Raw genomic sequence first — 18176 nt, 5'->3', positions numbered from 1 at the left:
GGAAGTTTGTTTAGAAGACCTTTATGCCAAACAAGATCGAAAGCCTTTGAGATGTCAAGAGCAACTACTTGTGTTTCACCGAACCTTTCCATTGAATTAGTCCATAAATGGGTAACATAAGCCAGAATATCACCAGTGGATCGACACTGACGGAATCCATACTGGCGATCATTGATCAGACGGAAGGTTTCTAGGTAGCTTAAGAGTTGGCGGTTAATTGATTTCTCCATTACTTTAGAAAGAGTAGAAGTAATAGCCATGGGACGATAATTGGATGGGAGGGATTTGTCACCCTTTTTAGGAACTGGCTGGATATGATAAAATTTCCAAGCAGAAGGGAAACACCTTTGGAATAAGAAAGTGAAAAAAGGCAGCAAAGAATAGGATTAAGTTCAGGAGCACAGGTTTTGAGAACAAGTGGAGAAATACCATCTGGACCTGGAGCTTTCTTAGCCTCAAGATTTATCAAAATCCTTCTGACATCCTTTTTATGGAAGACCACAGGAGGCACTGAATGGAGCGTGTTGGGAATGGTGGGAGGTGTTTTACCAAGATCATTAGTACGTGAGTTGGAAGGAAAATGGGATGCTAGCAGGTCAGCTTTATCCTTGGCTGAAGTGACAACAGAACCATCTGGTTTGGACAGAGGTGGGAGCAGAGATGGGCAAAAGTTGCGGCCAATAGCTTTGGCAAGAGACCAGAATGCTCGGCTGCCATTAGGGCAAGAAGCAAGTTTTCTACTCTTAGCCTGTTCAAACTCTAGTTTGGACTGATTAATAACTGCTTTACAATTGTTGCGAGCTTTGGTGTAGGCAGAAAATGAAACTGAAGAATTAGAAACAAGCCAATTACGATATGCAACATTCTTCTCTTGAACAGCCTTAGCACATTTATTGGAAAACCAAGGTTTAGATAAAGGACGAGATTTTAAAGTGGAGTGTGGGATAAAGGATTCCATTCCTGCAAGAATAATTTCACTGACACGATCTGAGCAAACGTTGACATCAGAAGTTTTGAAACAGTAATCCGACCAAGGAAAAGAAATCTCGCAGATCATCCCATTTTGCATTCTTGTAATGCCAAACAACACGAGGTTGGGAATAGTCATGAGATAAAGGCTCCATTAGAGAAGAGACAATCACCAAGTTGTGATCTGAAGTGCCTAAAGGATCTCTCACTTCGACCGTGTACTTAGAAGGGTTGTTTGTGAGAAAAAGATCAAGCGTGTTGGCTGTATGATTAGGATTGTCTGGTATTCTTGTAGGTAAATGAAGAATCTGTGCAGGGTCATTAGTAATTGCAAAAGCCTCAGCATCTTGACCAGCTGGGTCGGTGTGACTAGAAAACAGAAGCCAGCTAGAGTTGTGAACATTAAAATCACCAAGGAAAATTACCTCACTGTTAGGAAAGTTGGACTGGAGAAAGTCAAGTTGCAAAGAGAGGAAGTCAAAGAGCTCCAAGTGATTAGTGGAGTTGGGAGAACGGTAGAGACAACAGATGAATGTGACACAGTGAGGTAGAGAGATTTTAAGCCAGAGAAGATCAAAGAGAGGAGATTCCAAATTGCCATTTGGCAATTTGGAATCTCCTCTTACTTTGGTAATTTGGAATCTCCTCTTACTTTGGTAATTTGGCAATTTGGAATCTGTAATATATATATGTATTACAGTTTGTAAGACCTTTGTTCAGTTATTACTGCTTTTAATAAAAATTAAGTTTCCGATAGTTACAAAAAATGGTGTATTTTTGTTAGCTTTTGGAACACAACCCCCCCCCCCCTCCATTTTTGTACTTGTTCTCAGTCCGTATAACACGGTTTTGCACTACACAAGATTTTATAGGAACCTAACTACCATGTTATAAGGGTTACCTGTACTTGGTTTTTTTTTTTTTTTTTTTTTTTTTGATTTTGATAGTGCAGCAAAAGCCTGTGGCTTCCTTGCACTATATGGCAAATACTATTACTATTGCATCATTCCACCCTGGCTTTGTTCCTTGTCTCCGAAATTTGCTGTCTAAAGGTATCCATTCCATTATTGGTTGTACCCATCTCATATGATTATTTCTGACAATATGGTGGCCCTTCTCCATTTTGATTTATTTGAGTATATTGATTATATTATGCAGGGTGTTCGGAAAGTCACTGTGCACTTTTATATTTATTAACCGACTTGTTTCAATATAGAATACAGGAGGTAAATATGAATGACAATTATAAACAATGTTGAAAGTGACCCCCCCCTTAGCAACAATACAGGCTTGGATCCTTCTTATTTTGTTTCTAAACACCACTATTAGTTGCTCGCTTGAAATAGACTGAATGAATGCTGTTATCGCTGCTTTCAAGTCATCCAGTGTGTGCGGACAAGCTCGATACACTGCAGATTTTGCTGCTCCCCATAGATAAAAGTCTGGTGGATTTAGATCTGTGAGCGTGGGGGCCACACATCTGTCGAAATAATGCAGTCTCCAAAACATTCCTTTAATAACTGCATAGATCTGTGAGATGTGTGGGTAGTAGCACCATCTTGTTGAAACCATAAGTAATTGATTTCATCACTTGTCATCTGACCGATGAAGGTGTGAAGAATCTCCAAACAATAGCACTCACTGTTTATTTTGTTCATAAAGAAAATAGGGCCAACAATTCGACATCTGGAAATCGCGACCCACTCACCAACCTTGAAATCATGTAGGGGTGTTTTGTGCAAAGTGTGAGGATTATTGGATGACCACAATCTTGAATTTTGCGAATTAACATAACCTGAGAGATGGAACTGTACTTTGTCGGTCAAAAAGGTCACATCCAACACATTAACTGTATTCTCTTCGATAAATCGATTAAACCATCTGCAATAGCGTATTCATTTTTCATGATCAGTTGCTTTCAGTTCATGTACCGCCATTATTTTGTATGGGGAAGAGCTTTAATTTCTTTCTGACGGGTTTATGAGCAGTTCCAAGACCAATATCATGCTGCTGAGCTAATGTTTGTAATGATTTTGATGGACTCTTCAGCATACTGTCAGAAATATCCAACAGTTTCTCCTCTGATGACTTTTCTGGCCTTCCACAGCGTTTGACATCATCCACTGCTCCTGTTTCCCGAAACTTATCGACAAGGTTACGAACTGTATTGCGATGTGGAACAGGTGTATCTGGGAATTTGTAGCAAATCGCTGTCACACCACATCTGTGTATCTACCACCTTCTCGGAATACATGTTCGATGAGCCATACACGTTCTTCAGTTGTTGAAACCATATTGGGATCAAAATCTGAAATATAAACAAAATATGATTAGAAAAGTGCACAGTGACTTTCCGAACACCCTGTATAATAAGATCAAAAACATAATTAAGAACGACATTCTTGTTATCCAAAAAAATGCAATTTCTCAATTATACTCTATATCCTCAGAACAGTGGCAAAAAAAGGAAGTGGAAAATTTTTTTTTGAATTAAAAAATAATTATTGAAATTTGTAAATGAATAGCATTCTGAGGAATACTAAAATTCACACTGGTGAAATTCTAATGGCTATTTAAATTTATAAGATTACATTTTATATTTAATACACCAAGCATGCTAATTAATGGATTAAATGGCTATCTGAAATGTGAAATAATTATTTTTATTTGTAAACATTTGAGAAAATTTATGCAGCCAAACTTAATGTTCCTATTTTTTTGAAAAAAATGTGCATTAAATGTTGATTATTCATTTTATACCATAGCCTCTTTTGATTTATTTATTTATTTTATTTATTTATTTTTTTTTTTCAACAAACTTGATTTTCATGCAATATTCCTTCCTTGTTGACTTTGAAATATCTAGGCCTATTTCTCTAAAAGGTTTATATTTCATTTTATTGATTTATCTAGTTTTTTTTTTTTTTTTTTTTAGTATGGGCTTTAATATCTAGTGTTATAATTATAATTATTGCACATTTTCTTTATTTATATTTGTTTATAAATTGTCTAGGTCTCATTTCCAATACACTTTTCATTAAGTGGGTGCTGTGTGGGAGTTGCATAGCATAGGTTCATGGCCTATTTCATCTTGGCCCAGTTACTGAAATTTTATGTCCCTTGGTTTTTTCAGGCACCAGTGCTTTGCAGTTTCTGACAATGGGATCCCAGCTGACAAAGTTATTTATTTCATTTTAATTAATAGTGTCACATCATTTATTTTTTAAAATTTTAGTTCACAAATTCAGCAACCTTCAAAAGCCACAAGCTATAGAGAAGACATAATCATCTTAGAAAGCCCTAGTGCTTAACTTCCCTAATTCATTTCTTTCTGCTTCCAAGCGTATATTGAGCAGATTTGCAGTTCCGGCAAAATATGTAGAAACCTTTATCTACATACTTTGAATATGTAATTTTGCTATTTGACATTTAAGTTTTTTTTTTTCTTTTCAAGTCTGCCTTTTTTTAGCTTTTTTAATACATCCACTTAAAGTGATTTTTCTTCCCCCTCCCCCATTTTTTTTTTTTTATAGAAACAAATTGTAGGAACTGTAACTATTAACTCACGTTTATCCTTTATAGGCATTACAAGAAATTTCAGATCTCTGCATCCAAAAAGATTGTGAATCAGTCAAAGGAGCACTTCCATTTTGGCCACGGTTATACAACAAAATGGCTATTGTAAGTAACATTCAATTAGGCTCATATCTTTATTTTTATATAATCCAAATGCTGTATTAGTAATATTTCATTTCTTGCATGTGAGAAAAAATTATATACCCATGTGTGGATTCTGTGTGCTGTTTTGCAATATCAACAAATAATAATATTATTGTAAGGTTCATCCTGTTTTTTTTTTTTTTTTTTTTTATAAAAGAAAAAGCATTTCAGTTTGTATTAAGGTCCTTTTTTTTTAAATTTTATTAGATAGTATGAATCAGAGCTGAAATACTCAATATGTTCTACGTTGATAATGATATTAGTAAATTAATAAGAGGAGTTTACCTCAATATAGTACGTGGAACACTTCCGTATGATACCCTCCAGAAATTAAAACGGAAAAAACGAAAAAATCGACAACTTACCGGTACATTAAAGTAAAATATAAATAATTAAAGTAAATTATAAATAATTAAATAATCAATTTAACACAATTCAAAATCAATTCAAAACAATTAAAATTCAAATTAACGCAATTAAAAGAAGCTAACGAAAATATTCAAAACGATTTTCCTTCCTGAAGCTGACAATGCTTTTCGACCGACTGTCGTGATCACAGGAATGAAAATTATCGAATCAGGCTAAACCTGCAACTTAAATAGTGATTATGTGTCTTCGCGCATGCGCGTAAAGGTCCACGCATCGGAGATCAAATATGGCCGCCGAACATTAACAGAATTCTCGTGTAATTTAATTTCAACGGTTTCTGCAATTAATAGTCGCGTATAATTACGTTGAACGTTAAGTATTTTGGCCTCGTTAAATAAAAAAGTATGTTTTTCGTTAATGGCATGAAAGGCTAATTCTGACGCTGCTGAACGAGAAGCACGAACAGAGGCTTCGTGTTGATTTACATGGATATTAAGAGAAAACCGCGTGGAACCCTGATAAGACGAGTCGCAATCACCGCAAGAAATGTTGTATACTAGATCATTAATTTGTGTTGCGAACGCCGAAAGAACCGAGCGATTGTTCAGTATAGTGTGTAACTTCCGTATAGGCCTAGCTATAATTTTAAATTCGGTATCTTTAAAGAATCTGTTAAGCTGTTTGTGCCACTGTTCAACATGTGGGACAGAAATAAAGTATTTTTTGATATTACTATTGTTGATTGGTGCAGTATTTTGTATCCTATCCTTAGCTTGTGCCCTAATTCGATTTATTGTGTTAATGGGATAACCCCTGTTCAAGAATCTGCTAGTTAATATTTGTATTTCTGAGTCTAAAGCAGAATCCGTCGTTGAATATTTATAGGCATTTAGAAATTGATTAAAGATAATCGATCTTTTGTAGGTGAACGGGTGGTAGCTATTATAATGTAGAAGCATACCGGTGTTTGTGGGTTTTCGATAGATGCTAAATTGTATTTTGTTCGAGTCCCGGGTAAGCGTGAAATTTAGAAAGTTTAATGACTTAGTATCCGTATCTTCCCTTTCCAATGTAAATTTGAGTCTAGAATGAATATTGTTAAACGAATGTAAAATATCTTGGATAGTACTACTATCGGTAATAACTAGAACATCGTCTAAATACCTCCCATAGTATGTGATACGGGGACGAAAAGGTGTCAAATGTATCTGCTCAATCGTTGAGAGATAGATCTCTGACATTAAGCCACTCAGGCTCAAACCCATCGGTAATCCAAAAATTTGTTTGTACACCTTGTCTCGAAAGGTGATGTAGTTAGCCTCAACTAATAGTTTAATTAAGTGAAAAATCTCCTTTATAGGCAGCTTCGTATAATTAATCGGTGTCGAGTTTTTATTTAACATATCCCAAATAATATCTAATGTGTATTCAACGTTTACATTCGTATATAATGATGTAACATCTAATGAGAATAAATTGTCATTGTCGCCGAGTCTACAGTCTTTAAGATTATTAAATAATGTATCGTAATTCTTAATCCCAAATTGTATAACCTGTCTAAAAGGTTTTATAATGTTATATACATGTGTGGCTAAGGCTGAAAATGCCGAGTTCCTGTAGGAAACAATAGGTCGAATCGGAAATCCAGGCTTGTGTAATTTTACCTGACCAAAAAGTGCAGGAATATTGTATGTTCTGGACTTCAATTCCTTCAACTGAACCATAGTAATGTAGTCGTTTTTACGATATGTGGTTAACGTTTTATTGTATTGATTTACCAAATTGGTAAACAGTGTCGGGTCCACTTCACAATAAGTGGAGCTATCAGATACAACTGAATCTAACTTATTAATATAATCATGTTTATCTAGTATTACCACTGTATCTCCTTTATCTGCCCTCTGTATAATAATGTCCTTATTTTCTCGAAGTTCTCGTAAAGCTGAACTGTCATGTGTATTCAATTTAGGAAGTCGTGTTTCTTTTATGTTATTCACTACTTGGTTAACTTGTTGAATAAATATATCTTTTTGTGGAACACTACGAAGTCCAAATTCAAAATCAATTACGCATTGTTTTTTTGGCAGCTTTCGAGGTGGTAAATTATAATTTAATCCTTTGGATAAAAGTGAAATCTGGTCCTGCGATAGTGTACACGAGGAAAGATTTGTAACCTGTTGATGTGTCGGTTCGTTGGATACTGGGTGAGGGGGTGTTCGTGAACTAGCCGACATATTCTGTGGTAGTGCATTATGTGTCTGTGGGGGGGATGTCACCCAACTCGTGTGAACTTGGTCGCAAGCTCGCGACAATGTGTTAGAATTCGTATGAACGTGTCTTGAACTATTCGATAATGTTTGCAACTTATTAACGTGTCTGTTTTTTATTTCTGAGGTTTGTGCTTCCCGTCGCAAATCTATGGAGGTCTTCAATACAGACCAATCGTTCGGATGTAGATAATTTTTTAATTTATCGCGAAGCTTCCTAACCTGGGAAAGGTATTTTTGTTTATCCGAATATCGAGATTTTAAGGCAAGCTTAACAATATTACGTGATGTCGCCAGTGATAGTTGTTTTATGCCTGAAATTTTTTGATTTAAATTCACCCTGACAAACTTCGGAACGATGTTGTTTTGAAGGCAATATTTTAGGAAAGAAATATGGTAACTTTGGGCCGAGTACCTTAGTGTAGATTTAATGTAATTTTGTACCAAGCCATTCAAAAAATCTCCCATAATTGTGTGTATCGATTGTATACTACTGGAGAGACAGGAAGTGAATGAAATAGTCAATAAGAGTATGAAAATTAATTAGATAGTATGAATCAGAGCTGAAATACTCAATATGTTCTACGTTGATAATGATATTAGTAAATTAATAAGAGGAGTTTACCTCAATATAGTACGTGGAACACTTCCGTATGATACCCTCCAGAAATTAAAACGGAAAAAACGAAGTTGTCGATTTTTTCGTTTTTTCCGTTTTAATTTCTGGAGGGTATCATACGGAAGTGTTCCACGTACTATATTGAGGTAAACTCCTCTTATTAATTTACTTATATCATTATCAACGTAGAACATATTGAGTATTTCAGCTCTGATTCATACTATCTAATTAATTTTCATACTCTTATTGACTATTTCATTCACTTCCTGTCTCTCCAGTAGTATACAATCGATACACACAATTATGGGAGATTTTTTGAATGGCTTGGTACAAAATTACATTAAATCTACACTAAGGTACTCGGCCCAAAGTTACCATATTTCTTTCCTAAAATATTGCCTTCAAAACAACATCGTTCCGAAGTTTGCCAGGGTGAATTTAAATCAAAAAATTTCAGGCATAAAACAACTATCACTGGCGACATCACGTAATATTGTTAAGCTTGCCTTAAAATCTCGATATTCGGATAAACAAAAATACCTTTCCCAGGTTAGGAAGCTTCGCGATAAATTAAAAAATTATCTACATCCGAACGATTGGTCTGTATTGAAGACCTCCATAGATTTGCGACGGGAAGCACAAACCTCAGAAATAAAAAACAGACACGTTAATAAGTTGCAAACATTATCGAATAGTTCAAGACACGTTCATACGAATTCTAACACATTGTCGCGAGCTTGCGACCAAGTTCACACGAGTTGGGTGACATCCCCCCCACAGACACATAATGCACTACCACAGAATATGTCGGCTAGTTCACGAACACCCCCTCACCCAGTATCCAACGAACCGACACATCAACAGGTTACAAATCTTTCCTCGTGTACACTATCGCAGGACCAGATTTCACTTTTATCCAAAGGATTAAATTATAATTTACCACCTCGAAAGCTGCCAAAAAAACAATGCGTAATTGATTTTGAATTTGGACTTCGTAGTGTTCCACAAAAAGATATATTTATTCAACAAGTTAACCAAGTAGTGAATAACATAAAAGAAACACGACTTCCTAAATTGAATACACATGACAGTTCAGCTTTACGAGAACTTCGAGAAAATAAGGACATTATTATACAGAGGGCAGATAAAGGAGATACAGTGGTAATACTAGATAAACATGATTATATTAATAAGTTAGATTCAGTTGTATCTGATAGCTCCACTTATTGTGAAGTGGACCCGACACTGTTTACCAATTTGGTAAATCAATACAATAAAACGTTAACCACATATCGTAAAAACGACTACATTACTATGGTTCAGTTGAAGGAATTGAAGTCCAGAACATACAATATTCCTGCACTTTTTGGTCAGGTAAAATTACACAAGCCTGGATTTCCGATTCGACCTATTGTTTCCTACAGGAACTCGGCATTTTCAGCCTTAGCCACACATGTATATAACATTATAAAACCTTTTAGACAGGTTATACAATTTGGGATTAAGAATTACGATACATTATTTAATAATCTTAAAGACTGTAGACTCGGCGACAATGACAATTTATTCTCATTAGATGTTACATCATTATATACGAATGTAAACGTTGAATACACATTAGATATTATTTGGGATATGTTAAATAAAAACTCGACACCGATTAATTATACGAAGCTGCCTATAAAGGAGATTTTTCACTTAATTAAACTATTAGTTGAGGCTAACTACATCACCTTTCGAGACAAGGTGTACAAACAAATTTTTGGATTACCGATGGGTTTGAGCCTGAGTGGCTTAATGTCAGAGATCTATCTCTCAACGATTGAGCAGATACATTTGACACCTTTTCGTCCCCGTATCACATACTATGGGAGGTATTTAGACGATGTTCTAGTTATTACCGATAGTAGTACTATCCAAGATATTTTACATTCGTTTAACAATATTCATTCTAGACTCAAATTTACATTGGAAAGGGAAGATACGGATACTAAGTCATTAAACTTTCTAAATTTCACGCTTACCCGGGACTCGAACAAAATACAATTTAGCATCTATCGAAAACCCACAAACACCGGTATGCTTCTACATTATAATAGCTACCACCCGTTCACCTACAAAAGATCGATTATCTTTAATCAATTTCTAAATGCCTATAAATATTCAACGACGGATTCTGCTTTAGACTCAGAAATACAAATATTAACTAGCAGATTCTTGAACAGGGGTTATCCCATTAACACAATAAATCGAATTAGGGCACAAGCTAAGGATAGGATACAAAATACTGCACCAATCAACAATAGTAATATCAAAAAATACTTTATTTCTGTCCCACATGTTGAACAGTGGCACAAACAGCTTAACAGATTCTTTAAAGATACCGAATTTAAAATTATAGCTAGGCCTATACGGAAGTTACACACTATACTGAACAATCGCTCGGTTCTTTCGGCGTTCGCAACACAAATTAATGATCTAGTATACAACATTTCTTGCGGTGATTGCGACTCGTCTTATCAGGGTTCCACGCGGTTTTCTCTTAATATCCGTGTAAATCAACACGAAGCCTCTGTTCGTGCTTCTCGTTCGGCAGCGTCAGAATTAGCCTTTCATGCCATTAACGAAAAACATACTTTTTTATTTAACGAGGCCAAAATACTTAACGTTCAACGTAATTATACGCGACTATTAATTGCAGAAACCGTTGAAATTAAATTACACGAGAATTCTGTTAATGTTCGGCGGCCATATTTGATCTCCGATGCGTGGACCTTTACGCGCATGCGCGAAGACACATAATCACTATTTAAGTTGCAGGTTTAGCCTGATTCGATAATTTTCATTCCTGTGATCACGACAGTCGGTCGAAAAGCATTGTCAGCTTCAGGAAGGAAAATCGTTTTGAATATTTTCGTTAGCTTCTTTTAATTGCGTTAATTTGAATTTTAATTGTTTTGAATTGATTTTGAATTGTGTTAAATTGATTATTTAATTATTTATAATTTACTTTAATTATTTATATTTTACTTTAATGTACCGGTAAGTTGTCGATTTTTTCGTTTTTTCCGTTTTAATTTCTGGAGGGTATCATACGGAAGTGTTCCACGTACTATATTGAGGTAAACTCCTCTTATTAATTTAAATTTTATTGAACTTTTCATAAGTGCATACGTGTCTATGAGGTGTGATCAGAAAAATTTTAAGACTTCATAGGCTATTTATTACAAAATAAGTGGTTGGAATAGAGGTCGAAGATGAAGAAAGATTTGCCAAGAAGAGTAAGCGTGGGGGAAAGGTCATCACATTATTGGTTTGAGCTGCTTTCTGGTCTTCGAGAACAATAATGAGCAAGCAGCATGTGAAGTTCAGGCATTAAAGACCTCCATTACTATTTACAAAAGTAAAACTACATAGGTGCATCAAGTTTCATATAAAAGAATGGAAAAAGCAGAGCAGAAATCCTCCAAATATTAAGAACCTGCATGCTCATTTTATCTTTGTGCAATTATGTAAATTTGGTATAAGACAATTCGTCATACAACAGTTTGTAGTATGACTATTTGCTGTATGCAGCAGTTTGGTGTACAAAAGCTCATTGTATGAGACAGTTTTGTCCATTACATTTCACTGTATACGACAATTTGGTGAAAGACTATTGGTGGCTATGACAATTCAGTGTATCACCTACAGACCGGAAATTAAGAAAATCAATGAAGTAGAGGACTTGGGAAACCAAGAGAAATTTTGTCACTTAGAAGGAATGCAGAAATTTAGAAAAATAGGGGGAAAAAAGAGAATATTTTTTAACAAATTTATTTTGTGTAAAATTATGCAGTCCAATCCTACTTATGGATAGCTTTAAAAGTTATCATAGCCACCAAATTATCATAGCCACCAATTGTCTTTCATTAAATTCATATACTGAACTGTCAGGCACAAAATTGTCTTGTACACCAAACTTTCAGATGCCAAATTATTGTATACAGCAAATTGTCAAGCACTGAAATATCATACGACAAATTGTCTTGCGCTGAATTGACATCGACCTGTCTTCATGTGGTTTAGCTTTTCTTTGAGTCTTTAGGTAGTATATAACACATTATAATAAAAAGTGTGAAAAATAAAGCTATATAGTTACATATAGGAATCTGAGATTAAGGGAACTCGAGGGGATATGAACACATGTGTGATATTTCCAAGATTGTAAACTCTGAAGATATTTGAAATTTTGTGCATGTGCGCACACAAAATGTAAATATATTAAACACATCTTTTAAATATCTTTCAAATGTTTAGTCTCTAGAGCAAAGTTTTGACATCTCCCCCCCCCATTCTTCTCCTTCATCCCATGCACGGTACTAAGTACTATAGGTTTTGATACATTTCATGTTTGGGATTTTCATTAAAAAAAAAATCTTAAGTTTATTTAATAAAATATAATTTAACTGTGATTTATTAAGATATCCCAAGGGCTCCTCCGTAGCCAGGTGAGCAGGAGCAGCAGTGCGTAGCACAAGCTTCTTGATTAGACCGGGGTTCGAGCTCATAACCACCAAATATGGAAGATGCAGAAAGGGCAGGGAATGACCACTGCATATCCCCGGAGCAATATGGCCTTAGTTGCTAATGCTCCTAAAAACCAAATAACAAACAAACAAACAAGATATCCCAAATAATTAATGGTAACCACCCTTATCGAGCCATTAGCTAGACAGACCATGATATCACTTGGGCAACCCAACACAACATGCTTTTGATAAAAAAAAAAATAAGAGAGTCAAGAACCCACTATGGTAGACATGTGACCCCTAAAATAGAATAATAATTTATAAAAACCTTTCCTGGTGTCTGACTAAAATTTTTCAAATGTGTAGCTATCAAGGGCAAGGATGATGAACGACACATTTTGAAAGTGGTGCACATTAATCCATTCTGAGCCATGTCTGTTTTCTTAAAAAGGGGGAGAGGGTGATGTGAGCTATCGGAATGTCACTTCTTGCATAGCCTCATGTTGTTCCATGTGTCTGACACGATAAGTGGCAATGGATGTTAATGGAACTCTGCTCTATTTTTATGTGTAACATAAAAATATATCAGAGATTAGCTATTTACAGTAATTAAGGATCTGAGATTAGCTATTTACAGTAATCAGGAATCTGAGATTAGCTATTTACAATAGTTAGGCTTGTAATCTAATATTTAAATCTGATCAAACTTGTGAAAATGGTGGAGGGATATGGCATGTTGAGCAAGCTCTGAGGCTCTGGAATGATCAACATTAATGAAATTTTTGTGATTATTAGTCCTGTCAAGCAGAGTGCATCTGATTGACCTTTGATAGGAAGAGATACAACCTGAGCACTTGAGCACTCCTTGATGCACCACATTGTGCTTAGACATAATGGTTTCCTCCCATGATGTATCTATCCACATAGAGAGAGAGCAACTTCCCTAATTTTATGTAGGACAGAATACAATATTTATTTCCATATTGTGAGAAATAGCATTCCGTTTTGTATGTCATGAAAATATAAATGGTAGGCAAATGTGTGCCCCTTCCCCCACATCCAGAAGAGATCTCTCAGTATTCGATTTGGATTAATACTTGTTAAGAATGTTTTTTATGCTGTTAATTAGTGATATCTGGTAAGACCAATTGTAAGTGCAAATGTTTCAGATATACTTACACATGTGCACTAAGATTTTACTGGTCAGAATCCTAGCAATTAATCAATATCCAAATTGAAGCAACTGTATTTATTTTTACTGAAAGTTTTTTTGACAAATTTCTGTTTTACCCCTAGGATTAAATATAAGTGGCCTAATTGCAAAATTATATTTGGTTGAAAATGCAAATATCCATCTTTTTCCCTTTCCTTGTAATGTGTATTATGGTCGATATATGGATGATATAATTTGCATAACAGTGGAAGAAGTCAAACCAAATATTGGACCTGTTCGATGACATACATCAGTAGTTGAAATGTACAGAACTGGAAACAGCAAATTCTCTTAATTTTTTAATCCTCACTGTTTTGTGAAAACAGATTTGCACTCTAAGATTTTTCATAAGAGTACCAATGTGGGTTTATATTTGCGTTTCAGGATTTCCTTCTCTTCACATAAAAAATCATTTGCTTACAATCAAATGGTAAATGCAGTTAGGTTTAGAGGGAGGACCATGAAATAGAGACAAGTAATCTCATTCATAAATTTTATATAGGATACTCCATATCACTAATTAACAGCATAAAAAATAATGTTCTTCACAAAATTGAATGTTATATGGAAATTGCTATTGTACTCGCTCCTATACTAAAATCAGGGAAATCTCTGTGTGGTTGGTATATCATGAAAGGAATTTTTGACATAACTTTTATGTCTAAACATAGTGTGGAGTGTTTGGGTTGTATCTCTTCATATTGGGGCCGGGATCAACTTGATGCAGTCTGCTTAATAGGACTACGATTTTTGATCTTAGGCACAAGATGATATATCCTTTTGGTATTTTTTTTTTAAAGTTTGATGAAATTCCACTACTGGATTACCAGCCTAACTGTTGTAAACTGCTAATCTTTTAATTGTTACACATAAAATTACATGAGTTCCATTATAACATTAATCATTTGCCCATTTATTATGTCAGACACATGGAACTATGCAGATTTATGCAAGAATTTATATTCTGATAACCATTGATCACCTGAACTAATGGGGCAGTGAATAATGGCTTCAGTTCTCCCTGCAAAGGGCCATTTGCGTACATTTTTTCCACAAGTACAACCGGCGCCTCTGTAGCCAGGTGGGCAGGAGCAGCAGTGTGTAGCACACGCATCTTGATTAGACCGGGGTTCGAGCCCGTGACCACCAAATACGGAGGATGCGGAAAGGTCAGGGAATGACCATCGCCATATCCCCGGAGAAATATGGCCTTAGTTGTTGATGCTCCTAAAAAACCAAATAACAAACAAACAAACAAGTACAACCTTCACCAGAACCTGAACTGAGGCTTGGACAAAATGCTATTCCAGTAGTACCTGAGACTAGATTTTGGGGGCTTGTATTTCATAGAAAGTTGACCTTTCTACAACACATCCATCAACTACATGCAAAGTGCACAGATGGCTTGAATATTCTATGTACAATCTCATATAATTCTTGGAGTGCCAACAGGTGCACTTTATTGCACCTATTACGAACTTGTGTTATAAGTTGGATTACGGATTCCAGGTATATGCATCTGCTAGACTCAGCATACTACGATGGCTGGAACATTTCAAACATTGCCTATCTAGAGCCCCTATATCGAAGCAAATGGGCCATCATTATTGCTTTGTAGGAAACAGTTGTCTCTACAGTATGCTTTTAAGCTGAACTGCCAGATCACCCCACACAGACACCCGTTTTTGAGTCATGATGGGAAAATCTGTATATCACCTGACAGACTGCCAACTGTCCCTTTGGCATTCATGTCCAAGAGCAGGAGTACTTAACATCACAGTAGACAATGTTGCCCAGTCACCAAGCACCTATTACCACCCTGGTATGCTTGAACACCACCATACATCTTTTCTATTAACAAGTAAGGGGAAGACCACTACTTTAAATTCTGTCTACCCACAATTCTGTGCTTCCCACCAAGCTGAATAATTTGACTTCTTGCCTATCTTCACTGAGAGCTCAAGTTCAGAGTCACCTGTTGGGTTTGCTGTCATCTTCCCAGATAACACTATATCTGAGAAGATTCCCAGCAAATGAAGCATATACTCAACAGAGTTGTAGGCTACAAATTTGCCTTGGACCACATTAAAACTTGCAATTACCAAAGGTGTATACAGACTTTAAGTATACTACAGGCTTTGTCAGGTATCAGATATAATCCTCATCCATTCCTCACCTGGGTTCGACAGATGTTGCATTCTCTTTTTGAATGTTCATTCGATATCCATTTTCTGCTGGATTCTAAGCCACATTTGGGATTAAGGGTAATGAACTAGCTGATGCTGCAGCCAGGTCACCGCAACCCCAGAACAACCACAGCCGGTTAGTTCTTGATATAGGTAGGTAGTGCACTTAAAATTGCTCTCCCAGTGGAAACAATCTTGGTGGGAGCAGGTCGCGAACAAGCTCTATCAGATAAAGCCTGTAATTAAATGCTGGCAGTCTAGTCTGTGCAGGCACCACAGACGAAGTTATTTTCTTGCTTGCCTCTGCATAGGACACAGTCATCTTATTCAGTCCTGTTGAGGGCAGATGACTACCCCTATGTGAGCAATGTGGCACCTTTTTAACCATAAAATATTTTATCTGAGTGTCCACGTTGTAGGCATGACATCTTTTATATTTTACTTTTCTTAGTCATCTGACTGAGTCTTATATACTTGGTCAGATTTTATCTGACAATATCAATGTGTTATCCATTTTTATCTATTTAATATCTTTAAATCTTTTCACACATTTAAATTTTACCATTTTTTATTGTTATGCATTTTGACATAGTGACCTAATTTGTTAGGTCACTGAAATATTGACCATTCTCTTTTATATGACCTGGTTTTTGGTGCATTACAGCCTTAGTAGCTGATGCACCAATAAAACCCAAAGCAACAAGAACACATACCAACCCCTTCCATCTCTTTAAGAAAATGGACTTGGCTTGGGATGGATATATGCATGCCATTTTCAAAATGTTTCCTCATTCATCATCTTTGCTCTCAATAATGACACATTCAAAGTTTTAGTCAGGCTTCAGAGAAGGTTTTATAAATTATTATTCTTTTTTAGGGGTCAGAAATCTGCTATAGTAGATTCTTGATAGTTTTTTGTTATCAACAATATTGATGCTGGGTTCCTCGAGAGATCACATCGTCTGTCTTGTTGATAATTCAATAAGGGTCGTTAATTTCAACTATTTGGGATGTCATTTGGCATGTAGTAGTCCCCCCTTATCTGCGGTTTCAGTTACCCACAGTTAACTGTGATCCGAAAATATTAAATGGAAAATTCCAGAAATTAAGAATTCATAAGTTTTAAATTGTGCGCCGGTGTGATGAAAGCTCGCGTCGTCCCACCCAGGACATGAATCATCCCTTTATCCAGTGTATTCACCCTGTATACGCTACCCACCCATTTGTCACTTAATAGCCGTCTCTGTTATCAGATCGACTGTTGTGGTATCACAGTGCTTGTGTTCAAGTAACCCTTATTTTACTTAACAATGGCCCCAAAACGCAAGAGTAGTGATGTTGGCAATTCAGATATACCAAAGAGAAGCCATAAAGTGCTTCCTTAAGTGAAAAGGTGAAAGTTCTCGACTTAATAAGGAAAGAAAAAAAAAATCTTTCTAAAAATCTTAACTAAGCACCTATCACACCACTGTGTGTGATAAGCGCTTAGTTAAGATGGAAAAGGCATTAAATTTGTGGGTGGAAGACATGAACAGAAAATGTGTTCCGATTGACGGCAACGTGTTGTGTCAGAAAGCATTGAGCCTATACAAAGACTTCAGCAAGGAATCCCCTGAAACAAGTGACACCAAGCCATTTACTGTAAGTAAGGGATGGTTACACAGATTCGGGAATAGGTTTGGACTGAAAATTATAAAAATTACTGCAGAGGCTGTGCCTGTCAATGAAGAAGCTGCTGCCACATTTCCAACAGAGTTGAAGAAGTTGATTAAGAAGAAAGGATACCATCCAAAGCAAGTCTTCAATTAAAAGATTGAATTGATTTTGAGAGAGAGAGACCACATTCACATAACTTTTATTACAGCATATTTTTTAATTGTTCTGTTTTATTATTAGTTGTTGTTAATCTCTTACTGTGCCTAATTTATAAATTAAACTTTATCATAGATATGTATAGGAAAAAACATAGTATATGTAGGGTTCGGTACTATCCGTGGTTTCAGGCATCCACCGGGGGTCTTGGAACCTATCACCCATGGATAGGGGAGGACTACTGTACTTCTTAATTTTACAGTTTATATGTACAATGTGTTAATGGTGATTTTGAGTTTGAAGAGAGAAGTACCATGGAATAAATCACAGGTAAATTATCTTTTATTGAATATTTAATACTGTGATAATGAACTTCTTTTTTTATTAATACTTCTGAGTTTATCAGTGTGAGAAAATTACACTTTTTGTATTAATATCCACTATGAATTTCCTTGTTTTTCCTTATCATTCATAGATTCTTCTATGTAACAATATAGTTCCTTGCTATGT

At 35.7% G+C, this 18176-nt stretch overlaps 1 protein-coding gene across 1 annotated transcript in view; it reads left to right on the top strand.

Moving 5' to 3' along the window:
* Ltn1 (E3 ubiquitin-protein ligase listerin) overlaps positions 1-18176 on the top strand; it is a 264614-nt gene that overhangs the window by 31126 nt on the left and 215312 nt on the right. Inside the window, exon 3 of the mRNA XM_090378100.1 lies at positions 4552-4650. Within this exon, the coding sequence (XP_090234226.1) occupies positions 4552-4650 (99 nt within the window). The remainder of the gene's footprint in view (positions 1-4551; positions 4651-18176) is intronic.

This window comes from Mastigoproctus giganteus, chromosome 7, assembly GCF_048544385.1.
Source record: "Mastigoproctus giganteus isolate SK-2022 chromosome 7, ASM4854438v1, whole genome shotgun sequence".
Taxonomy (NCBI): domain Eukaryota; kingdom Metazoa; phylum Arthropoda; class Arachnida; order Uropygi; family Thelyphonidae; genus Mastigoproctus; species Mastigoproctus giganteus.
The sequence above is the reverse complement of the archived record's forward strand: the minus strand, read 5'-3'. Positions and strand labels throughout refer to the sequence as shown.